Source organism: Rhagoletis zephyria, unplaced genomic scaffold (genome assembly GCF_001687245.7).
Source record: "Rhagoletis zephyria isolate East Lansing unplaced genomic scaffold, Rhagoletis_zephyria_1.1 Rzeph_scaffold_02801, whole genome shotgun sequence".
In the NCBI taxonomy this organism is placed as follows: Eukaryota; Metazoa; Arthropoda; class Insecta; order Diptera; family Tephritidae; genus Rhagoletis; species Rhagoletis zephyria.
The window spans coordinates 4,003-31,721 of NW_016159885.1; the positions used below are offsets into that span (position 1 = coordinate 4,003).

Here is a 27,719-nt window from a genome sequence, read left to right on the forward strand (position 1 = left end):
CATCTCCATTTGGAACATACTCAAGTGTTTTTTGTCAAAAGAGCTTTAAACTATGAAAGTTGACAAGGGAGCTTATTTTGTAAGGCTTTCGTGCCAGAATAAACAAAATCTTTCAAACAATATCACCTACCGTCTTTCAATTGCCTAACAAAAGACTAGCAACTAACGTAGCCAAAATTGCTTTGTCGATTTTCGTTGCCAAAATTCTCTTAATGAAAAGCCATGCGGCCTAAAAGTACCATACAGCATAAAAAGTAACAGATGCAATGTGTAATCAGCCAAAGACATGTAACTAGCTTTTGCATGTTGTTAGGCGCGCCTGGCATTTTTTTTTGTTTAGAGATTTTCGGCAATCAAAAACAGCGATAGCGATATTCAAAATGCCACTGCAAGCTCTATCATTTTCCGCTTTCAATCTGAAATTTCAAGATTATTTAAACTTTAAATTCACTGCTTAAAATTAGGCAATGATTAATTGCAGCAAAGTTTTCTGCCGCAAGCGAATGACAAAGCTTTTTTCGCATTACATGATACAGCATTATGGAATACTCATAAAATTTATTTAACCCTTTCACTCCAGCCTTTGTACAAGCTTTACAAAATATACATGCATACATATTCATCACACTTCGTCTACTTCTGCCAGCTTCACGCTAACGTCATGACAGCTGCTTATTTGTCAAATTTCTTCAGCTACATATTTATTGCTACTCCCTGGCTTTGATTACAAGTACTATGTATAGTATAAGTAGATAAGTATTTGAATAGAGTTTTCGATAGTTTTTTTTTAATGGTTTTTCTTGTAGTTATTGCATACGATTTCACATTTTGGCTCCACTGATTGTGTATCCGTTTTGTATAACTTATTCATTCTTAGGCTGCGTTTTTTAAAGAAAGTCAAATTTTTTTGTATTTTAATTTTGTAATTCTATGTTTAAGAATTTTCTTAGTTTAATTGAAGTTATGTTTGTAATCAAAAAATTTGCTGGTATGTGTACTTTTACTACAGAGTATTGCGATAAAGGGTGCTTAATAAAAATTTGCTATTTGAAATTGCCTAAATTTTTGTCCATTACGATTTTTAATTGATTTGTGAGTGAATTTTAATATTTTGCGCTAAATTATGCTTTTAACATTCTATATTACATTTTTTCGTTTACTGCTACTTTCACATTTCACAACTCTTTATTTACAAATCTCGAAGTTAGTAAACTTTTCTAAACGAACACACTGTGCAACACAGAATAAAGTGTCTGTGATAATATAGTATGAAATGCAGTAAGTGACGCTTCAATTATTGCATGCCAATTTCTTTCCGATTTCTCATTGAAGTGAGTACGCTTTTAGCTTCAATATCTTAGTAGGTTAGGTTTTTGCAGCTGCTCTCGTTCGGCATCTGGAAGCGGGATTACTTAGTTGGTCCAATCTCGAGATATTTTGCTTCCTAAAGAGAAATCAATTCTTTGTTTTTATGCGTAAATCAGACACTCAAGAGAGTAGTGATGGAGAATACAGAGCTAGAACGAGTGAAATGCTCCAATAGGTAATCTTCTACTCTCTTCCTCTATATTGAAAAAAGGGAAAAATGCCTTTTCAAGAAAGAGAAGGGAGAGGCATAAAGACGCGAATGAGAAGAGCCTGAAATGCTGGCAGGCAGGACTGCCGCTCGAAAATTCGGTTAGAAGATAAGGCATCAATCACATCGTTTTACGACCGGGGCTAGATCCTGTAAAGATGAAGATGGAAATCTGGTAACAGATGTCCAGAGCTGAGATATGGAGGGAACACGCTTTTGAATGACGACACAGGTGGCGCGCTTGATGAGTGAGAACCCGAAGCAATGTATTTGGATGCAGCTTACGTCCCCCTACTCGACCAAGATGCGGTGAGAATAGCAGTAAGGCGGCTTAAAAACAAGAAGGCCCCGGGCCCGCCGGTTTACCGGTTGAGCTGTTCACAGCCAGTGGCGAAGAGTCGGTGTGGGGCATGTACCAACTTTAAAGCAGAATTTGGTCTGATGAAGACATGCCCGAAGACTGGAATCTAAATGTACTTTGGCCAATCCACAAGAAGGGAGATCCCGCCGTTTTCGCCAACTATCGCGGAATAAGCCGTTTTAATATAAGTCCTGTCGGCGATATTGTGTGAAAGACTTATCAGCATGGCTTCAGATTTTTACCGCACGTCAAATCTTGGAGGAGACACTTGATAAACAAATCGACACACATCATCTTTTTGTCGACTTCGAAACTGCTTTTGATAGCACGAAGAAAAGTTGCCTGCGCAATGCCATGTCTAAATTTGGGGTCTCCGCAAAACTAATACGGCTATGTACACAACCTTCAGCTCCGTCCAAATTGGGAAGGACCTCGCCCCGCCGTTTGAGGCCAAATGAGGTTTTAGACAGGGCGATTCACTCTTGTGCGACTTTTTCATTCTGATGCTGGAAAGCGCTATAAGAGCTGCCAATATACATATATATCGACATCGTCGGTCTGAAACAAAGGGATGCGCAGCATTTTCCAGTGTAGAAAAGCAAGCTAAAGAGGTCGGTCTTGCGGTGAATGAAGACACTACAATGTAGCTGCTGTCAATATATAAAAAGAGTCCACGCGTTTTGGGACACACGTCACTGCTGGCTGCTGTAACTTTGAAGTAGTGAAGAAGGGCTTTGTCTACCTAGGATTCAGCATAACGTCAAATTGGAGAACAAGCAAGGCAAAACTCTTGCCAAAAGGTGCTACTTTGAGCTCGGTAGGCAATTGAAAAGCAAAGCCCTCTCTCGACGAACAAAAATTACGCTCTACAAGGCATGCCAGTTCTTCTAAGTACATATATAGCGCCGCAAGGTGGACGATGTTAAACAAAGAGGAGAAGAATTCAGATGCTTTCGAGAGAACCATTCTACGAAAGGTCTACGGCTCCGTTCGCGTGGACGATGGGCATAGGAGAAGATGTAATGACGAACTCTATGAGCTTTGTAACGACATGGACATCGTTAAACGCATCAAAATACAGCGATTGCGCTGGCTTGGTCATGTTGTACGCACGGATGACGAGGCTCCGGTTCCTTCGACTCCTCACCCATGGGTGGACAATGAAAGCAAAGGCGCGTTCGAACAAAATTGAAGGACCAAGGGCAGAAGGACCTGTCTGCACTCGGGATGAGCAACTGGCGCAAATTGGCACAGGAGAGATGCAATTGGAGAAGCTTTTTGGTCTCGGCCAAAACCGACAAACGGTTGTGGTGCCAAATATGAAGAACAAGAAGAAGAAGAATTATCTATATGGCAAATTCCCTGATAACCGAATCATGAGTTACGAAAAATGTTGAGACGCTCACAGATTTCACTTTAACGTTTGAAATCGGCTCTCTTTCGAGTGCTTTGTTTACTTACTTTGGTTGTTGGTGGCAGTCATGCTGACAAGTAATTACGCAACATATTAAGCTAAGCATGTATGTGTGTATACATACTTTTGCAATTTATAATTTTCAAACTATTCTCCGCAGTAAATCAGGACCTCCGGTCGTTAAAGTATTTGCTATTAATTATTTAACTACTCGTATTTAAATGCTAATAAAGTGATATCCTTAAACTGTTAAAATGTCAATGCGATAGGTAATGTATGTGTGGGTAAAACTTTTTGAATTTTCGCGTGCTTATAAATTTGTGGGAATTATATGTAAATAAGTGAATGCATACAATTTAATATTGCACATACTTATGTACATATATACATACATATATAGCAAATATATTAAAGTTATCATTTTTTTTTGTGGCATATGTATCAACGTGTTATAATTATAAATTTCTGATACATTTAAGACAGCTTATAACTGTAATAAATTTTCGCACTTAACTGATAATTTTTTTTTTAAATTACAAACTGTACGAATTTACGCTAATCGAGCAAACTTAACGCCATTTCAGCAACATTTACATATTTCAACTCCCTAAGGCTACTTATTCATTTATACTTATTGTATATGTACTAGAAATTGCTATATAATCGTATTTACCTAGGCGAGTGGATACGTACCACATACAAATACAGTGTACACAAAAAGTATAAGTACACTTGTATGTCGCTTCTAAGTGTCATTAAAATTCGCTATTGTTTTTAGCTTGATGCCTGCTTTAATTTTTCAATCGAACTATATTTCAGTTATTTTAGAGCAATTGCTTTTGCCGAATCGGCGCATTTACTTCCAGTGATTCCTATTTAACTTTATAGATCATTTTAGTATTTTTCAAGATCTGCGCTACCGACATGACAGCATTTATGATGAGCACCTCTCTTTCTAACATCCGCGTATCCTTTTGTTCCTTATTAATGGCCAACTCGAAATAAATTCAAGAATAGTGAAGATCCTTCCAAAGTCTTAAATAGCTCATCATCAATCTCTAGTGGCCACTAGAAGGAAGATGTACCACAGCCGTAGCCACGCGTCAGGGGTGCAAATTATTTTAGCCGAAAATTCACACTGCGCCCCTGGGTGCGCGAAAACTACGAACATCAACGTTTTGTTTCACCCGCGACGAAGGTCGGGTGGTCACAAAACTATTCTCCCCAATGAAATAAGCAGCTGGATTCTAAAGTTTTTGGGAAAAGGCAAACCAAATAAAGTTACCATCTCGTTTCTGAGTACCACTAGCGAAGCCGGGGAAACCAGATAAATTAAGAGCTTTCGAAATTGTCAGTTGCGCTACATAAACTCGACGAAAAATCTTACTTGCACCCTAGTGAATAAACTGAGTAGTCATCACTGATCGATGACATTTCGAGATGAACTTATTAGCCGTTACTTTTAAATTCCTTAGCGCGATACTCCCTCCTCCACTAGAAGGCATTTCTCTAACCTCATTCGCCGACGGCTACTTGTTTTTGGCGACGGGAAATAGTTATCTCTCATAACTGTACCGCTTCATCACTGATCTAAATACTTTTCAAGACGAAAGAGGTCAAGTTTAATAGATCAGTGAAAGACCAATAACCTCTCTGTCGTTATCGTTAATTTAACTCGATTTATTCGACAGCACGGTACAATAAAAACTATTGACGGATGCCTCCAGCTATTGCGGGAACACCATTTACACGGTTGTTACCCTAAAGATCCCGCCAACAGGCACTAGTTCGTAGTGAAGTCAATTATAAGGCACCTGGTTACATTACACAAAACGCATCTTTACGACCAGGTTTAGCAGTGCCTATGCTTTCAGCTGATTAAGTTCGATTACAGACAGTCTATAAAGGCTGTTCATGGGTAGGCATTTAACCCCTTCGTCAACTGTCGTCTCATAAATGCCGTAATCGGAATTCAAACATAAGCTATCGCAGACCGACAAGACAAGCTCGAGTAGCACCGGCGTATCCAAATTACTTTAGCAAAGCTCCTTCGTGGATATTGTTGAACCTATCCGCAATAAACGATGCAATACCTAACGTACATCTAAACTATGGATAATCAGCTTAATAGCTTATCAATAAACTCGCCGATTTAGGCAAGGTTTAGCACACGGCTTCAACAAAGACGGCATTGTTAGGAGAACTCAATAAAAGGACCAAAAGTGAAGAAGGACTTGTGAGTACGTAGTATGAATATGTGGTGGAACTTGGCTAAGGAAAAGTTTTATTGCTTGTAGATTGTCTGGGCTCTAGTCTGCAAATATTTTGTTGAAAGATACTGTAATCAAAACCAGCTAAATCAGTTAAATCATTTTATTTGGTTCGATTTCACTATGGAGGCTAATAGCCTGTTTCCAACAAAAGCTTAACTGTGGTTAAGAGTTCTGGAAGATATCAAGAATTTTAACATGGGATGCTCGGCAAGTTATGTTTCTTACTTTTTGCTTTTACACTTTCGTTTGCTTCTACTAATATTTATGAGCAGTTCTCTTCGAGTTGTAATGTACTGACCTACCTGAAGACGCATACTTTTTGTGCACACTGTTTTCAATTCATTTCATCCAATCGGCTCAGCAGTTAAATACTATGTTTTGAACATTCCAACATTCACAAATCACAAAGAAACATTTTTTTCAAATCAACTTTTCAATCTTAGCTCATCCGCCTAATTAATTTTATGTATATCCACTTAGAAGTAAATATTTACGTTTTGATTTTTTCTTCAAGTTTACCGTAAAATCGTTTGCAAACTACATACATACATTTTTTTATTATTTCGTTTTCTTTCGCCGGCCATAACGATTACCTAAATAATTTTTTTGGTTTTTGTTTTTTACATAGATGCCGTTTGAATGCCCGCTTGCGGTGATGTCGATTGCTGTGGTGAATTTTGGCTGCTCACTCCTGCCACCGCTGGTGGTATGGCTACGACGGCGTTTTGTTGCGCGGCGTTTTGTTGCGCCGTTGCCTCGGTTGTCTTCAGGAAATAAGTTATCAAATCGATGGGCAATGGGAAAACTATTGTTGAGTTCTTTTCCGCCGATATTGTATTGAGTGTCTGGCGCCGGAAAGTATGGTCATTTAAATTTTAGTTTAGATTGTTTTTTTCTAACTCTAAATTTACCTGTAAGTAACGCAATTGTAGCGCTGCTGGTGAACCTCCAATGACTTCAGAGGCTTCGCGTAGTGCCTTTGATGCTTTTTGCTCTCCTTCAGCGGCAATAACTTTGGCGCGTGCTTCACGCGCTGCTTCAGCTTCGGCTGCCATAGCGCGTTGCAGTTGTACTGGTAAGCGTACATCCTTACTGTAATAGGGAGAGGGAGGAAAATATGGGTTGGTATCAGAGGATGAATAATAATGCAAAAAAATTTACTTATGCATAAAAAAAAGAAAAATTATATACGCGTAAGGCAGCGACCGTACTGTGGGTCTATTTTTTTTTTTATAAAAAAGAAAGTCAATAAAACAATAAGTTATAGTTTTTTAGCACATTGAATTGGAAAACGAGTATGTATTTTTGATTTTTAAGACAAAAATAAAAACACATTTTTTTAATATTTTCGAGCCCAATATAGCCGGGGATTGTATGTTTTTATTTTTCGATTTCAAGACAGTCACGATTCACATTAGTGTACCGTCGAATTTGAAGATTCCTAACAAATCCTGTATAAAGCACAGAAAATCCGAAACATGAGAAATACCCATAAGTGTTATAAGTGCGAAAAACCCTCATAAGAATCCCGAAAAAAAATATATATTCTCAGAAGCACCCAAGAAGTTTCGAGCAAATCCAAAAATTTTCGCATTTTTCCACCAATTCCTTTCCATGGTGTCGCCGGATGATGGCCACCTTTGGACAAGTCCACATGGACCTACACAAATGTATGTATATTAGTAAACTGAAAAGAGTGCAGCACGCTGCTTTGATATTGATTTAAAGAGACTTTAGCTCCATCTCCAGCAAGGTTCTAGAAACTCTTTGTATGTAAATCTTCTTCCTATCGACCTTTATGGTACCCGAAGAGACCAAAATTATGGTCACCCAAAAATTTTAATGTCAAGAATAAAATTTTTTATAAAAGCTGCGTACTAAAACTAAAATTTAATCACTTTAATTACACCAAACTTCTATTTAAATACCGTTATAAACTTAACAAAGTAGATATAATAAAAAGGGAACAGTCCAGCGCCTTCGTCTTGGTCTGCAGGCTGTATCGGATATATATCCACTAAATTTAAACGTAGAATACGTGGTATGGTTAAGAGCATATCCAAGTCAAAAACTAAAGCACATACTAAGAAAAACATATCGATAACGAAAGCGATAATAATATCGATATCAAAATCGATAATAATATCGATAACAAAATCGATAATAATATCGATAACAAAATCGATAACCAAATCGATGACCAATTCGATAAAAATTTCGATGGCTAAATCGATGAAAATATCGATAACAAAATAGATAAAAATACCGATAACAAAATCCATAGATAATCGATAACAAAAATCGATAAAGATATCGATAACAAAATCGTTAACAAAATCGATAAATAATCGATAAAATATCCATAACAAAATCGATAAGAAATTCGATAAAAATTTCGATAGCAAATTCGATAACAATATTGGTAACAAAATCTATTAAAAAATAAACAAAAATATCGATAATCGATTAGAAAATCGATAAAAATACCAGGAACAAAATCGATGAAAATATCAATAACAAAATCGATAACAAAATCGATAATCAATCGATAACAAAACTGATAAAAATGTCGATTATTATATCGATATGTCCCGAGAATCCCGAAAATCTCTAAAATCCCAAACTAGTTCCCAGATTGAGTCTCTGTGTCTCTATCTATATCCTTTCCTCTACAATTACCTTTATTTTAATCTTTCTTCTTCTGTCTTCATCTTTACTTTTATCAGTATCCTCATCCAACCCCAACCAACTAACCGCCGCTAAAGAAGTTTCACTTCCAAACACGTTTTTGAATTGCTTCAAATTGAACTAATAGCATATCAGCTATAAACTCTATATTTACCTACATATATACATATCATATATTTGGCGACAATAAAATACATTGGTCGTAAAGCATAACCTTTACTTTAAATCTAGCACCTCATAAAATCCACGAGCGTACCTGGATACCATATATTTATATATGTAGCTGTGCAATAAAACAAATCGATATGTCATTACACTCAATTACGTGATTAAAAACAAAAACGTGACAGAGGAGACGTAGTGCAGGACTTTCAACACATATGATATTGGCTTATGTACATTAGTGTGTATATACATATGTATCTAAATATGTATGCATTGTCATCCTTTTATTTGTTGCTCTTGTGTCATAGAATAATAAAATATGTAAACCGTAACTACTTGGGTATTCAGAACATATGGCAAGTTTAAAAATCGATGTCCCTACCCTACCATTGACGTTCTTGTAGATGTCTAAGTAGTTGAAAATTATATTAAAGCCAAGACACCAAAGTTATATGAAGGATAGTGCAGATTATAAGCTAAAGTGAATTACGCTAATTCCGCTCTGAATTCAACATCTTTCTTTATAATTTGAGTGAAAGGTACGTGGCGTATACGTAACATTGTATTAAGCTCTTATACTAAGTGAACTAGGGAGCAGTTGCGTTTATGGAATTTCAATTAATGTGAGATAAGAGCATATATGAATATAAACAAGAAGGAGAGACATATTTCCAAAAGAAAGAAAAGAGCGGCTGAAAACGCGAATGCGAAGTGCTTCAGATGTTGGCAGACGGTAATGCAGTCCCGCGAATACTACTTACCAAAAACTAAGGCGGAAATCAAATGGTTTCAAGAGCTGGATTGCGTTGCAAGATGGAAATATGGTAACTGGCATTCAGAGTATACACATGAGAGGTGGATGCAACAACTCTAAACACTCTTGTTAGACGATACAAGTGGAACATTTCCCCAAGAAGGACCCAGACCAATATATAGGAATGAAGCTCATGTGAAAAAAATGTGGTTAGGTGTAGTAAAATCCTTTCAGGACTCGACTATCGTTACTGAATACTAATCTTGAGCATAGTTTAATTTAGGCCTTAAATGGTCACACATTTTCGTAAAGATCGATTTGCATTTTCAAGGTATTTCAATTTTGACAAGCACCAACTTTTAGTTTAGTGGAGTTAACCAATTGAATTATACAAAAATTGGAGAATTCTGTTACGGTGGTTGAGATTATATTTTATTCTGATAAATTTATTATTGCATGAATGTATCCCCAGTTTTATTTAGTTAATCAAACTAAAATTCAATTTCAAAAATGCTTACAATGTTAAGTGCACATCAAACTTTAATGCGACGGGGTTAAAATTGCTGAGGCTATTGCACATACATTCATACTTATGAGTACTTACATATGTATATGCATTAATGCTTGATTCCATACTTGAGGGCATAATAAAGTATAACAAGCAAATCCTCTTGCTTTTACATATTCATACCTGCATATGTATATACGTATGCGGTAGACAACGATTAACATATGAAAAATTTTGGCACAATAGCACACATTGTTTCTGTTAATTATGTTGGCGCTTTACTGCAGCCAAATCGGCTTAACTCCGCCAGTTCATTAAACGAACAATGGCATCGCGTATTTATGATAAGTACTGCAGCCATTACGTAGCTTAAGAGCTTTAATATTTATTGTATTTATAGTAAAATTTGGCAGCTCCGTATGCATTTCAAATAATATATTGTAAACCTTATACATATGTATGTACCTAAATGCAAAGACTGTATACCTTCATATAATATGAAACCTATTTAGGAGGATATTTAGGTAATATCTTTGAATACAAGTTTTTAAACTGGCTGCTGCCATCGGTAAGTGTTTAGGAAAAATGTATTTCTATCTACAAAATATTTCCAATAAACTCTATATATTTGCTGCTCGGAGTCCATGAGAAGAGGTTTGTAAAAGATAAAAATACAATATTTTTCATATATATACTACATATATTTTTCTTAAACAAAAATATACATACTAATAAATAAAAGGAATATAAATTAAAAAAGAAAATTAAATTAAATTAAAGTAAAGCAAAAATAATTAAAAATATTTAAAAAACTTAATGAAATTGAAAAGATATACATTTTTTATATTTTTAAAACAAATCTAAAAACTGAATTAGAAAAAGAAAAATATTACATAAAAAATAGTTCTTAACAATCAGATTAAAATATTAAATTAGAAAAAGCTAAATAAATCAAAAATGAAGAAAAAGACAGCACTTAAAGATTACAAAATAGAAAAAAAAATAAAAATATTTTTAATTTAAAAATCAATCTAAAAAATAAAAAATAATAATTAAAAGCAGACAAAATAATAAAAGAAAATTTAAAAAATTAAATCAGATAAAAATATATATTTTTCTTTTTAAAACAATAAAATCTAAAAATTAAAAGATAATGAAATTAACAAAAACAAATATAATTACATTTAAAAAGAGAAAAAGGTTAACAATATAAAAATTAAATGAAATTAAAAAATATCTTTCGCTTAGAAGCACTAAATTCTAAAAATTTAAATACAACTGAATTAAAAAAAAGAACAACTAATTTATTCAAAAAGAGAACAAAATAAAATGTGTTCCAAAATAATTCTTGATTTTAAAAGATTGACGTCTAAAAATTAAGAAAAAAATTAAATTAAAAATAGAAAAAAGTACGTAATGTAAGAGTAAAAAGTTAAATGAAATTAACAAATACATATATTTTTTTTAATACAATTTAAAATTAAAGAAAATTAAATAAAACAAGAAAGAAATTTGAAAAAAATCCCCTGCTTGCTACAGTGCTCGAACGCGGATCTCTCGAATTGCACGCCAGTGTTCTGCTCACTGACATTGCGACTGTTGGAGTGGTCAACAGTTTTTAAACTCACAGATACGTACGAAATAGTCAAACTCTAAGAATACCTTGCTCCACCAAATAATAATTATGTTTTACCTTGGGCTATAGTTTCCGATTTTTGGTCAAAAATCCAGCTTGCTACATTTTATTTTAAAAAAGCCAGTCCAAACATAATTCTTGTCCTGGGAGACATTCAGTAAAATTAGACGAAAATATCTTTAGTCTAAACTAATAATCCCTACAAAAAAAAAAAACACAGCAGTTAGAAGGTTTAAATTATACAGAAAATGCTAAGCAGTAAATTTTACTAGGAGGTACAGAAATCGAAAAATTTCTGGGCTTCTGAGGGAAGAATAAAATACAAACCTACTCTTTTAGGAATGACAATAGAAGGTAATTTCAGCCCAACGTAAAAAAAAAATTCTGTTTCCGTGGGGAAAAATCATCATGAGGCTTGACTACCACATGTTGGCACTAATGTTTAGGTATGCTAATTTGACAGTACTCTCTTGTCTTTTAATATTTTCAACAAGGAATAACGTTTCCTTTATGATTTTTACTTTTTAAGAAAAAAAAGACAAGCTTTACTTGTTCATTATTAATTTCTTAGGCGTACATAAAAGCAAAGATAAGTATGAAATATACTTTTGGACCTGGGTTTTGCGAAAAGTTCCACAAAACAAAAAGAGCGTCCAAAACCACCCCGAAAGAGTTTCACATATTTTCGCAAATTAGCGAAAAGTAAGATATTAAGATTCTCTTAAAGCTCCAAGGAAAGTCCTGAACTTTTCCGAAAAAATCACGAAAAAAATGAAAAGTCTATAAGGCTCACGAAAAATCTTCGAGCCATTATTACGTACATACATTACTCTTAGATAGCTGTGCTATTAAATATACCCTTGTACATATGTATGTACATCCATACAAAATATTATCTACATAAATGCAAGTAAGGGCAGTTTTCACAATGTCAGTTGTAGAAAAACATCTACGGCAGTAAACATTAAATTTTGTGTGTACTCAAAGTAAATTTTATACTGCCAAATGCGTAAAAGGCCGAAATGTTTTCTTATTTAGCTACTTCTGTTTCTACTTACATTTCAACACGTTCGACTTTTATGCCCCATGCGTCAGTTGCTTCATCCAGTTGAACCTTCAGCGTAGAATTTCATTTAGAAAGATGCCAATATTTCGTCATATTTACAATCGGAGCCAGCGGCAAAGTATTGTGCGATAGCAAAATGTTGATTTGTTGAATGGCAATCGAAAGCCATAACCATGGTTGTGTTAGCATCAGCATGCAAAAAAAAACAAGCAAATACAATTGGAATTTTATTAGTTTCAGATTTCAAACCCTTACACAAATAACTCAATATGTAATAATACTCGTTTAAGGCGATAGTAAATTTTTTATGAGCCTGAAAATGTGCGTAGAGATTTAAAATTGCTGTTGCTGTTGAATTACAATCTTACCAATCGCCCAATCCAAAATTTGGTTAGTGTATATATATGCCGCGGTGTGTTGTTTTTGCAGAGAACCCTTGCTTCAAGAGGCTGCTCATCCAAGTTTTGAACAATGAGCATGGCAGCCGTTTTTAAATTCTACATTTGGTGGTACATATGTACATTTAAGTTGTGGTAAGCTTGTTTAGTCGAACTTTTTTTTAAAAAGCCTGTGTATTCCATGCAGCTTAAATATAGCCTGCTAATATCCATCTCTTATTGTATACAGCTTTTGTATACACAATTTTGTATCTCATTTAAAAATTCGGTAAATATCGAGTTAGTTATGGGGAAGTAAGCAAAGTGAGGTAAAATTGGAGATTTTTCTCCCAGATACTGATTACATGTAAATATTGCCTAAGTCTTCTATACAAACTAAGCTAATAGCTTAAGTTTATGGCCAAATAAAACATGTCCAATATAAGATAAATTAAATTTTTTTTATCTCAAAACATTCAATTGAATATGCGGCTGAAAATTCAGTTAAATTCCTCTTCCACATTGAAAATGGACAATTTTCACGAATTGCATAAAGAGTCAAAGAGGCAGTTTTTATATACTAACTAGGTGACAATTAAACTGAATCTGTGGTATTGTGTGTGTGCGTTTTTGAAAGCCAACTCAATTACTATAAATGACCTGAATACAATTTTAACATCTACAGTGTTTAATTTTGTATAACTACACATATATGTATACACATGTCCATATATTTTAATTTTCCACAGTGATGCCAGACATTCGCTGTTAAATTACCCACGAAAATCGGGGAAAATCCCTCAATTACCCACAACTCAAAAATGTATCCAACAAAATTCCCAAAGCATTCGAAACATATATTTCAGTAGTAAAGAGGTAACATTCATGTACTTAGTCACTTCAATATAAATATAAATATAATATTCTTTCGAAATCCAATGGTCGGTAGATTACCCACTAAAGGCTTAAAAGAATTTAAAAACATTTACTATACTCATAAATTAGCTACAGTGTTTATTAAAACCCAAAGATTTTGAAGAAACTTTTTTTGTGTTTTTCTTGTTGAATACTGGCAATTTTTTAAACTATCACTGTTACAGCGCTTGAATTGGTTAAGGGGAGAAAAATTTGAAAATTGTGCTTAATTTTACTCCACATCACATCTTCAGAACGATTAATTACGTAAGAGTGACCAATTATGCATCGATAACTGTTTTAAATGAAAATCTCTTTTTTGAAATGTCCCTTTTCTCCTTTTTAATACTTTATGCTGATAAATATCCTCCAAATAGGGAAACTACCCACAATGTGGCATCGCTGATTTTCCACTTAAATAGTATGTTTAAATAGCTGTCAAACCCGATGAAAAAGCTTGTGCGTAGGTTAGAAACAGTGTGGGATTAGTGTCGCCGCTTAATGTCAAAGTAATTAAATACTGGAGGATAAGTACCTATAGATTTTCCTGCAGAAAACCTACGTCGGTTACCAGAAACTGCTTTGAGTTCGCCGCAATCATATTCAAGCAGGATCATTGCTCCCGATAGCACTATTTCAGAAAATCTTAATTTTCAAATCAAACGGTGCCGAAAACATATGTAACATTTAAATTATATAAGATTTTTGAACTCCTTGCAATTTTTTTTTGTCTGAAAAAAATAAAGGCCAATGTATATTTCACTAAAGAATTAAGTACTCTACAAAAGATATCTCATATGTTTTTTTGATAAATTCTACATCACTCATACGCCATGTGCGCCGTATGCACCCGACCACCTACCAACTATGCGCTACAATGTGAACTAATAACTTGGATTTCCGCTTGGAAGATACTCGGAAGTCTAGCCATGGGCACTGAAATCCTTGTTTTTGGTCCAAAAATGCCTTCTATAATACCCTCGGGTGTTTTCGAGCCGTCGGTATACCAAATAAGAAGCACAGATCGGAGTATTTCTTTATATTTGCATCATTTCAGCTTGCCTTATTTCCTTCTTCTACTTTGAAGTTCTTATTGAAGCTAAAAATTCGGCAGATGTCGTTTTGTGGGAGTTGGGACAGGGGTAGCTGAAGACTGAGAGTGATTTCATATTTCGAGAATATACCACTTTCACTCTTCCAAAAACCCTCTATGGTAAAATTTATTGGGGATAACTTAGCTGCCTATCTGTATTCCATATGAGAATCCGAGAACTGCAGGCTGAAGATTTTCCTGCAGGACCTTTGCATACCATTAGTGCAAAATGAGTGAGCTATGGATGTCATCACATCGACGTGCTTCTTTCAGGAGAGTATTGCGTCCAGCGTGATGGCCTAATATATCTCTCTTCACACACAACGCAGATTTCTGCGCTATCCAGGGCCACTATAGTTTTTATTTCCAGTAAGGTCTTTGTTCTCGTAAATGAAATAATGGCTCTTGTTGTTGGGTTAATGTTAAGAACTACAATTAACCCATTTATTGAGCTTGAGGCCATTTTTAATGAAAATTTTGTGGTAAGAACTTGTTAAGAACTAAATATATCCACATAGCAAGTCTTCGTTATCTTTAGTGCCCTGTGGACTATTTCACAGAGGGTGTTCTCGAATTTTCTTAAAGGTCTAAAAGGTCTGAAATTTTAAGAAAAAGCAATTCCAATGTCTGATAGAGTTTGCAAAAGTTAATCTACTAACAGGCTCCAAAAAAGGGGTGACATTAATTGAAACGTTTGGGCTATAGCTGTGGAATAAGGTTTAGTGTTTTGGAAAAGAGTTGGTCTCTTATAGGAAATCAATTTTAAATAATAAAAAAATTTAAATGAGTTATTACAATTTGGGAGTCAATCGTAATGATTTTGAAAGGGATCTTTTTCTTAACTGTTAACAAAAAAAATCAAACTCAACTGGAATTAACGCAATAAGGTAGTTGAAGTACGTATCCCGATATGAGTGTCAGATGAAAAAGGTTTAAGAAACATTTACTTCAAAAATATTTTTGAGGTGTTTGATGGGCTTTACAGCTGTTTAAAAAGTGAGATTCAAATTATTTAATTTGTTGAATGCATAACTAAAAGTCGAGTATACATCGCGATGGATCTTAAAAGGTTTTATTTCTGAGGAATATTTAAGAGAGTTGCCACGAGTTAAATAAATAAATTACACTAGATTCATCAGTTAATTGAAGTATGTATATTAAAACTGGGCAAAATACATAGATTTAAGAATATTTTGGCTGAAAATATTTGTGAAGAGGGTTGCCAAAGTTTTGAAATTTTCGACTTAGTTAACTTATACACAAGTTTCAAGAAATATTGAATTATCAATGCCAAACGAAAGAGTTTTAAGCCTTAGTTGGAAAACATTTTTGATCTGGGTTCAGTGGGTTTTTTGAGACCGCTGATTACGAATCTGAAGTCCCAATATGGCGGGACTTAAAAAGTTCCATATTGGATCTACCATTTAACACGGATAAGTTAAAAACGTACGTACCTACATGGCGTATGAGTAACATTACCATCTCGTCTAAGTAATTCATACGCCATGTACGAGCGTTCGATTTTAACTTTTCCCTCTTAAATGGTACATCGAATATGGATCCGCTGTTTTGAACTTTAAAAATCTGTTACCAGAATTAAGTAAATGTTGAAATTTTGAAAAATCCTGCTCCGAATTGGATCCACCATTTATTTCCACACTTATTTTAAGTGTACAAACATTTTCAGCACTTTCGCGTTTTTTCTTTGTGTTGCGCCAATTTTGGGTATGCGTAGCTCTGCTCCGGTAGACATGGAATGCTCCATATAAGCATTTGCGTTTTGTAGAAATAAAAGTGAAATCATATACAGCTACAGCAAGATGGTCCTAGAAAACATATTTGTACACTGATTACCTAAAATTTGGACTGAATCATAGATAAGACACGGTCTACAACTTTACCTAAATCAACTAGTTCCGAGCAAATCTGTAACTCGTATAATTTAATGCAATGGAGGAATTTACATATTTACGCACGTTTTTCCCAATCAAAGTGCATGCTTCGCACATGCAAATGTCATTCAATTCTAACGAAGTGTTTATTTATTCTAACTATATTCACTTTCGACCCTTTTGGCGAACGTATAAATCCGTATCTAGTAAGCACCTATGTATGTGTGTACGTTCGCCTTGCAATATTTTCTAAACATTTCGATTTGTATGCATCAATGCATCAAAAGTGTTGCAGTGTTGCAAGTATTTGTTAATGTTAATGTGATTTCAGTTAGTGATTTTTTCGATTTTGTATGCAAAGCACTGAACTTTGCATCCGTGATTTTGGTCATGTTGAAAATGTTCAATACATCTAAGTACATAAGGATGGTCCTTAAATGTAGGAACATTTTTCCTAAGCCTCAGACCCTACATCGATGCTACTAGAGTCGAAGATATCACATAAAAATTTTGGAACTAAAATTTATATCGCTAGCTTAGAAAGAAAAGTTGCTAAGTCCCATTTTAAAAATTTTACAGGAGAGGAAAAAATCTTCCTATAGCCATTTTCTTTAACTATTTCGCAAGACTTTGAATCAAACATTTTGCGCGTTTAAAGCAAAGCAAAACTCCATAAGAACCAGAAGGATTCGATATTTATTAAAAGACGTCGTATTATTTTGGCCTTATCGGATTTATGGTGCTTCTTTTGGACTTAGCAAATTTTCCTTTTATTGCTTATGAAGAGGAAAAAATAAAACAAGTACCTTTATAATTTTCGAAACGATGCGTATTCAATTTCTTTAGCCTCCTATATCAAAATATGAGTTTTCATAAAAAGTGGACTTAGCAACTTTTCACTCTAAGCTAGCGATATGTGATATCCTCGACTTTAGTAGTATCGATTTTGGGCATTAAATGAAAAAAAAAATTTTTCTTTTAATTGTTTTAATCCTTAGAGGCATCTGTAATTTGCCCCCTGTGCGACACGCCTTAACCGTCCCTAATTGGGACCAAAATTTATATGTGATATCTGTGATATTGGAATTGCCGATTGAGGGAGTGAGAAGAAAAACATTTTTCATTTGATTTTAAGCACCACCCCAAAGTACATATATATGTAGATATATGTATGAGTGTGTTTATTTGCCGTTATTTGCATGCAACGCTTCTGTACGCTTCATTGCATCAAATGGGCTGACGATTGAGCTGCGAAGGACATACCGATAGCTGACCCCCGTTGGGAGGCGGACAAGTAGTTAGGCATGCACATAGATAGATGCCAATGTGTTGTGCAGCAGTTTAAGAGGACGACGTTGGCAGATCGTTCACAGGACACGAGAATGCAAGAAGTGTAGAAGAGAAAACGTTAAACTATAGAAGGCGTGGAGGGACATTTGTTTATGTGGATCACATCAATAAATAGTTAATTGTAATTTTATCTGTCTTTATTTGCATGAGCGCAACATAAAGCCAGATTGAAGCTCGCAAAAATATATGTATGTACTATGTATACAGGTAGCTTCCTTCCAACCATGGCGCAATGCATCTGTCCATAGAGGCGTATTGTGACGCTTGGCTATTCTTATTCATGACAGCAAATGATAGGTGCAACGCCAAGCTATCGCCGCCATGTCAGTGTATGCATAAATAAAAGTCATATATCAACATTGTCCGGTCAACTCTGTTTAAATATGGTTAAAAGTTTGCATAATATGGATGGAAATCATACTGATTTAACAAATCAGATTGGAGTTAGTCAACAGCAAGCAAAGGTAGCTTTTGGGAAGGGGATGTATGTATGTACATATATTGAGAGAGGTAAGATTATCGGATTTAAAAATCAAACCAAAATACGAGAAATAGGACTGCTAGCGACTCCTAGCGAATGGCTTGAAGATTGGCGCTGGTTATTTCAATAACGAATGTAGAAATCTGTTAACATACATTCAGAGTCCATTCAGACTAGGAATCAAACAATCAGAGGTGGTAGTACGCACCTCTAACCATTCGGCTATAGCGGTTGGCAGCATACATACAAAAAAATTGACCGGACAGATCTAAATTACGATACTGCTGATTGATCTCCAGTTTTGGGCTTGTTAAAATACATCATCGAACAGCAACAGAATGCCTTCTAGCGCCTTGTGAAAACCACCTTCACAAAGCTCAGGCCTCAAAGCTTTCCGCAAACGAGCACAATTTTATACTGAGCCAATAATTTCTGTTTGGCTGCTACCACAGCGTGCATCCAAACGGGCACTTGCTGGCAGCAGAACCAACTCCTTGATGCGATGGAGGGCAACCTCACGGACGAGATGCAGACCTTCACGTAACTCTACATAGACCAAGACCAACTAAGGTCTGGGTACTGTAGCATGTCTAATTTCTACTTATTCAGACTTGAACTCGACAAACGCAACACGTGCCTGGCTTTTAGAGTCACCCCACATGTCACGTCTTCATTTGCTCCCTTAAATCCACTCAGATAACACTCCATTTCTTTTGATCCGACTTCGTCGAAACAGCACGTTTCGTGGGCCTACCGTTCGTTAAGTATGACGACATTTATTTAGGCAGGGCTTAGAAATGCCGCTACAAAAAAAGTAAAAACAACAAGAGCGCTATGCTACCGGTGTGTGAAGAGGTAGTTCATGCCGCCGACCTCACCAGCAGGGAATGTAGTCATCGCAGTATTTTCTAACTAAGATATGAAGGCAAAAGTGGCTAGTCGAGCGGGGGACGAGCACTAGAAAAATTGCCACTTGGTAATACACTAAGATGACTCGCATATTGAAAGTGGTGAAGACTTTGTCCAATAGTGAGGGAATTGGAGCCCTTAGCTAGGAGATCAAGCGGAGAATAACCCCTGCCAACGGGTGGCTACTTTGAAACTCTCCGTAAAAAAAGTTACGCTCTACAAATCTCTCATCATGTCTATCCTTATTTGGCGAAGAAACCTCGACGATCTCCAATAGACTTTTGGCTTTCGAGAGAATTATTATAGACAAGATTTTTGCCCCTCTATTATCCATCTATGCGACGCGTCGTATAATTGGACATAGAGTATGAAACGTCGGTGCAAAAATCCTTCAATTCGGTACTTGCGGGTGGTACAAAAGAACCTGTCAACACTGAGGATAAATACTAGTATAAATATCTACATATGTATCAAAAACAGAGAGGAAATCGGCGAAGTTTTTCGGTCTCAGCCGAAATAGGAAGTATAAGCTACATATATGCCACTGTATGTAGTTGCCAAAAATTTATTTAAGTTCGAATACATGTGGGATTTGTAATTGAGGCTATGTTTGAAATTACGCGTGAATTATAAGAAAAGTTTGACTGCTTTGCAAGAAAATTTATTAAACTGTGTTTAGCCTTTCTAAACTTAACAGCGCCAAGTAAAAACTTTGTTCTTAAAATCTGTAACTAAAATCATTCATCATTTGTGAGGGAGCACTTGCATACACACAAATGTATGTGTTCTTGACTTCCCTTTCTTTTATAGTTGTTCTACCTAGCTTTGTAGTATGCACCTACATATGGATGGACATATATACATATGTACATAAGTATGTGAGCATTACATTTGTTGAGTAAAAATTGTGTCAAGTATGCGCCCATACAACATGGCTAAAAGGCATTACACTTTGCACCTGAGGAGATATTTTTACTTTGTATTCGTAGAAGTTGTAACGACAGCAAATAAATACTTTTATGAATGTACGCGTTGATATGTGCATTCATATATACATGTGAGTTTATAAATATGAAAATAAGAACTGTACGCATGTGGAAGTGAATTATAAGAAGGTGCCCAGTAGGAAAAGCTATTTTCGGTTTAGTGAAATATGAAACTTTTCCGGAAATGAGCTTAAGATGCTTAAAAAGAACTTTTTATTATAGTTTTCACTTGTTTTCCAAAGAAAGTAACGTATTTTAAACAGTGTACGAAAATAAACTATATTGTCGTTACTATTTCGTTTCGTTTATTACTTCAACAGTTCGGTACAATACGAAAACAAAACGGCTGAGTTCACTTTCCGATAGTACACTACAGTAGTTTAGTAGTTACAAACGAAACAACAAACGAAATGAATCATGCAGAGAAAAATATATGTATGTATGTAGTACATGTTTTTTAATTGAATTGGATATGAAAATTTACAGAAAAAAATATTTTTCACGTAAATGAAACGTTTGCATACATACAAAACGTACCCTATGGTACAATTTTCACAAACGAAAAGCAAACGTTTCTCGTTGGGGAAAATGACAGTGAATCTTACAATTTGTTTCTGACTATGTACAAAACTGTACAAAACCACAAATTATATGATGATCGATGAGCAAATGGGAATTGTTTTGCACAGTTTATTTTCGTACCCTGATCTTAAAGCAATTTTACATAGGTTAGTTTTTTTTAATGAGGTTGGCAACTGCCTCAAAGTTAAATTTGTTTCACTGAAATAAATTTCAAAAGTAAGGGATAAGAAAAGTATTGTCGAAATTAAATTAATAACTAATTTAAATCAAGGATTTGTTTGAATTCTATACTTTTTCTTTGAATATCCGGACCCTTAATGAGGAAAGTGCCTCTGCCCGCCTGGTTGATGTGCTCGTAAGGACAAAAGCTAACAGCACCGTCATCCAGCAAATGCGTTGGACGGTGCAAAACAAAAAAATTTCTGGGGTCTTGCGACGTCTACTACAACTGCCATGTAAAGGAGCGCAAATTCGGTGTTGGATTTGTGGGGGGAAAGAGACTCCGTCGCCGAGCACTGTCGTTCAACACCCGGTGGACGAGCGTCCAGCCACAAACCACGTCAAAGCTAGATTCTTCAACATCTCGCTCATCTGCGCCCATTCTTCGACGGAAGAGAAGGACGAGACGTCCAAGGATCTCTTCTATGAGCGCTTGGAGCGTACATACGAGCGCTGCCCCCACCGTCGGAAAATTCAGACTCCACGACAACGGACTGGGGCTGATCGACTTCGCCGGGGCCGAAACATGGTAGTATGCAGTGCTAGGATCAAGCACAAAAAGAGCCATCAAGCTACATGGCTGTCTCCAGACCATCATGTCTTGATAGATGGAAGGCATGTTTCCAGTGTTTTAGACGCACGTACACTCCGAGGCCCAAACATCGACTCGGACCACTGTCTGTGCAGCAAAAATGTGCGCCCAAAAATGCTAGGTAAGCTTAAGGTCAAAAACCTGTAGTCACAGCAGGCGGGCAATGCATTCGCTTCTCAACTCACACACCTGCTCTGAGGGAGCACTCTTCAACAAGCCGACATATGCGAACAGTGGAACCACATTTACTGCGTTTATTAAGTAGAGGTAATCGGATTTCAGCGAACAGCAATTGAGTAAAACCTCTCCGAGCCGTTCGCCGCTAAATGGGGTTTCAGACAGGGCGACTCTCTTCATGTGACTTCTTTCTATTTGGAGAAGATAATAAGAGCTGCAGAGCTGAACCGCTCAGGAACAAATTTTTATCGGTAGCAAAACCTCGAAGTCTGTTCTGCTTTTTCTAAATTGGATATGGAAGCAAAGCGAATGGATCTGGCGGTCAACGAGCATTAACACCGATAATAATGTCAGTGTCGAAATTCAACGCAGAATCACTCTTGCCAACAAGTGCTACTTTGGACTGAGTAAGCAATTAAGGAGTAAAGTCCTCTCTCGACGTACGAAAATCACATTCTATAAGTCACTCATCATCAGAGAGAAAGATTTTGCGAAAAATTTTCGTCCCTTTATGCGTTGGCTACAGCGAGTACTGCCATGTCGTTCGAATGGACCCGGATCTCGCTGGTGGTAGCTGATGGTAGCAAAGGAAGAGGGTGGTCCCCACTGCGATGGAAAGATCAAGTAGAGAAGGACTTGGCTTCCTTTGGCATTCCGAATTACATTAGTTGGCTCGGAAGAGAAACGACTGGCGTGCTTTGTTGAACCCGACCAAAATCGCTTAGGCGGTTACAGCGCCAAATAAGAAGAAGAAGAATATCTATATAGCATGTTTAGTATACCAAAAAAAAGTTAATTCATTGTCTATTGTGTAGATCAGTGGAATTTTCTTTATATATGTATTTAACTCAGTTTTTATGTTAAAACAAAAAAAAAACATTTCAGCACAACCACACTACTTTTCCTACTACCTTTTCACAAAAAGGGATAAAATTGTTANGCTTTATATATGTATTTAACTCAGTTTTTATGTTAAAACAAAAAAAAAACATTTCAGCACTACCACACTACTTTTCCTACTACCTTTTCACAAAAAGGGATAAAATTGTTACGCGCTTTCTCTTTCCTTCTCAAATGGAACCCTACAAGGCAGTCGGAGACACAAAGGAAAATATTGATCCAAACTTGTATTATTGAATCATAACTCTTTTGCACGGTTCCACGACACCCAACTGCCGTAGATACCATGTAATAAGAAAATGGAGTGAAACAAGGTTTCTGACAGATTAGCCAGAGAGCAAGCGGCTTTTCCCAGTTGTGTCTAAATATCATCAAGAGAAAATCTATACGGAGACAACCGCAATGTGAGAAAATCATTCACTAGTCAGGACTGCGTAGTAGTAGGGATGCCCAATGCCAATCAAGCTTCCTAGGAAGAAACTACAGATACTCTTATAGGACGATACAGGGTGAAGGACTCCTGCATTAAGTAGGTATATGGTCGAATGATCTTTGTCGCAGCTTTTGTTTCTCGCCCAAAGAGAAAACCATTGCGGCCACTCCATCAGTGTTATCCCTGCTCTAAATAACGCGGAAGGAGTCTGAGCTCAATGCATTCACAGTATGGTTACATATTCACTTATACTTGCTCTCGACCGCTGAAGGCGCTACTAAACTTTCCGAGGAAGTAAGGTTTACAAGATCAGTTGTAAAGAGTGGATGGCACAATAGATTTCTATATTGCAGCCTACCAAAAATAGAAATCTAAATATTTAGGCTTTTGTCCATTAGTACTGTATTCAAATTCCGAAATCCAGACGTGAGATACTTCCGAGTTTAGTGACTTTCCCTACAGGGTAGCATTTACACACATTTACTTGCATTCTCCGGCGGCCGCGGTCGCAACTTTGTATCAACATACATACATATGTAGGATATGAACTTTCTTCAGCTGCCATGCTCAAGTTGCCATTTGCTTACCTCAAGCCTAGCTCTGCGCGTACCCTTTACGTGCAAAAACACACATCACAACCAAGTAAATGAAGGCATGTCTGTATGTTCGTAGTTCTGCAAACCACTGATGTTTTAACTTTGGCACACCATATCACGTAGGTATACGCTCCATTAGCTGCTACTGTTTGTTGGAGCTCATAGATGAAGATGCAAAGGCGCCAAATGTAGTAGTAGTAGATGTATATATGGACACATTTGTGCTACATTTGCAACATTTGAAGGCGGGCAAATGAAGCAAAGGACTTTCGCGCAAAACACAAGTTTGTACATAGTACATATTGCTAGATTTATGTACATTAGGGTGCAACTACTACCAAATTTTACTATCTTATAAGACTTTCGCCAAAATACATTGCGAAAATATACAGATTTATGTGAGCTGGAGCGATTTGAAAAAACCTCAAAATATCGAGTTTTTTTTTATAAAGCTATTTTTTAAAAATATATACTTTTTTAAAGCAACTCAGATGACAGAACAGTTTAAGCTTAGAAGATTTGCGAAAAATTATTTAAAAATTTTATCAGCGGGAAAAAATAATAGATTTTTGGAGTTCGGTAGATATTTTCTAATCTGTCCAGCTCACGTAGATCTAAATAATTTTCGAATTTTGTTTGAGTGAAAGCCTTACGCCCAAATTCATAAAAAATAAAGAAGACTTTAACTGCTTTATAAATCGAAAATTTTTATGAAAATGTCNCATATATGGGCACATTTGTGCTACATTTGCAACATTTGAAGGCGGGCAAATGAAGCGAAGGACTTTCGCGCAAAACACAAGTTTGTACATAGTACATATTGCTAGATTTATGTACATTAGGGTGCAACTACTACCAAATTTTACTATCTTATAAGACTTTCGCCAAAATACATTGCGAAAATATACAGATTTATGTGAGCTGGAGCGATTTGAAAAAACCTCAAAATATCGAGTTTTTTTTTATAAAGCTATTTTTTAAAAATATATACTTTTTTAAAGCAACTCAGATGACAGAACAGTTTAAGCTTAGAAGATTTGCGAAAAATTATTTAAAAATTTTATCAGCGGGAAAAAATAATAGATTTTTGGAGTTCGGTAGATATTTTCTAATCTGTCCAGCTCACGTAGATCTAAATAATTTTCGAATTTTGTTTGAGTGAAAGCCTTACGCCCAAATTCATAAAAAATAAAGAAGACTTTAACTGCTTTATAAATCGAAAATTTTTATGAAAATGTCACTTTATAGAGCTCTATAAACCTATTTTATTTTTTATGAATAAGGCCATTAGAATATAATACATTTTATAAATTCGGTGGAAAACCTGCAACTTTTTTTTTTTGCCGAGGCACCCTAATGTACCAACTTATAGTATGTATGAATGCTTGGAAACGACAGTGATGCTGACACTAATGCCCGACTCAGTTGCTGACGTTGATGTTGATGCTGATGCTTATGTTGATGCTGTGATCTTATGCTGTGGGGTGGAACCAAAAAAAACCAAAATGTACACATTGGAGTTCGGTGTGACTCACCTGCATTGTGCCGGAAATTGTCATTCGCTCGCTAAGTATCTCATGCAAATGCCGAGTTCCCATTGTGTTTCGTAGAGTAGTCTGCGCCAAAAGTCTGGTCGAATGGTGAGCGTTCTCCACGTTCGCTATAGAAACTGTCGCATTGGAAACGCGATAATAAACCACTGCATCCACCGAGACGGTGACGCTATCCTTTGTCAGAACCTACAAAGTGCAGTGGGTGGGTTTTTGTTTTTGTTGTTTTTTTTTTTTGTTTATTGTTTGTTTGCTTTCTTATTTGCTTATTTATTTATTAATTTGCTTGTTTGTTTGCTTAATTTTCTGCCACACATTTAAGCGTGTTGGAGAAAAAATTGTGCAAGTTTGTTTGCTTAGCTTTGCTTTCCCTTCTCTTCAACTTCAACTGAAACCTCAAATTAATTTTTAATTTTCTTTTCTTTCTCTCTACTATTTAATTTATATTGTACTAGGCTTTTGTAGTGTGTGTGTGGGTGTCACTGTGTGTGTGTGTGTGTGCGCTTACAGATATGCATGTACGTGAGTGTAAGTTTCCAACTTTTGTATGTACATACAAGCAAGCCAACAATTTGCTGCTGCTGCTCCTTTTTGTCCTGCTGAAGTTTTCCCTTTCATACTAAATTATGTATACAATACATACATACATATGTACAAGCACTACATACACAATAACCTATGTATTTACTCTAAATAAATATACATATACGTACATATGTTTGTGTGTCGATGTGTTTGTGCATGTAAGCACATGAAACTATTTTAAGTGAGCCGCGTGCACATTTCCATCTTCATTTTCATTTGCATATAAATTTCTGCATTTTTGCATTTGATTCTACAAACATACATACATACATTAATACACACACACGCTTGCAATGTGCATTACTCACAGGATTCAATAAATACTTACATATGTAGGTACATTAGGGCGCATCTCTCTCCATACAAAAAAAAAAATAATAAAATAAAAATAGGTGTTACTATACAATTTATTATATTTTAATATATTCGGCAAAATATTTCGGAAAAATATTAAGATTTACGCGAGCTACAACGATTTAAAAATATCTCCTAAATCTAATTGTTTCGTTCCAATGATGAAATGTTCACACATCTTTTAAGCTTAAGCTGTTTTACCATCTGAAGTGATTTTTTGGCAAAAATATTTTTAAAAACTATTCTTCTTTATAAAAACTCGATGTTTGGTGACTTTTTAAATCGGTTCGGCTCACATAAATCGTAATATTTTGGTGAAGCTTTTAATATATAAAATTTTTTTCGACTTTTTTTTGGTGAGGCGCCCTAATGTACGTACATAAGTATATGTAAATGCATAATAGGACTGGAACTATACGTAAATTTTGATGTCCGGTTTTTCATTTTAATATTCGTGTTCATAAATAAAATCCGGTTATCCGGTTAATATCAGTTCAATTTAAAATGCGGATATTCGGTTAATTGGTTAATATCTGTTAATGTTGTTATACCGATATCTGTTTAATATCCGTTCATTTTGTTATACGATATTTGTTTAATATCCGTTCATTTTGTAATCAGGATATGTGGATTTTCTAAAACGTTTTTCACCTGATTCGTAAAATTGTTCTCAAAATAAAAGTAAATAATAGAACGCTTCATTAAAACACAACAAAGTTTTATTTTGCTTATCGTTAATTTTTAGAATCGAATATCCGACTATCAACACGCTATTCGGATATCCGAATATCAACACACTATTCGTTTGGCCGAATATTCGTATAACCGAATATTCGTATTTTTACTACCTATTCGAATATTCGGTTTAGCCGCATAGCCAAAAAATCCGGTAAGAACTGCCAGCCCTAATGCATGGTGTTTGATGTATGATTCCTTGCTTGACTGCTTGCTGCCTTCGCACCAACCAGAAAGCAAAGAAATGCGATTTCGCTTTCGTTTGCATCAATTTGCGTGACAGAAAAAAAAATATTTCAGAAATACTGTGAAAAATGATGTGAATTTGTGGTGCGAAAAGCATTGACAGGACACAACATTTAATACGAATGCACTTACAAGTTGCTGTGGGTGTGTGAATACATACATACATACTTACAAAAATATATTCATACATACGTAGTACAAATGTATGTACATATGTACTAAAGCACCTCTCAATACAATTCACTAAGATACATATTTTCATTTTTGTTAAGACTGCAATTGTTCGTTGCTGCTGCTGCTGCTGCT

At 35.6% G+C, this 27,719-nt stretch overlaps 1 protein-coding gene across 1 annotated transcript in view; it reads right to left on the bottom strand.

Annotated features, from left to right (window-relative positions):
* Window positions 1-4,152: 4,152 nt before the first annotated feature.
* The window catches only part of LOC108367748 (band 7 protein AGAP004871), a gene marked incomplete at its 5' end in the record, with an annotated part of 65,340 nt that continues 41,773 nt past the window's right edge, over window positions 4,153-27,719 (bottom strand). The window contains 4 exons of the mRNA XM_017622440.1: window positions 4,153-6,469; window positions 6,536-6,716; window positions 12,434-12,489; window positions 25,479-25,682. Of these exons, the coding sequence (XP_017477929.1) occupies window positions 6,245-6,469; window positions 6,536-6,716; window positions 12,434-12,489; window positions 25,479-25,682 (666 nt within the window). The remainder of the gene's footprint in view (window positions 6,470-6,535; window positions 6,717-12,433; window positions 12,490-25,478; window positions 25,683-27,719) is intronic.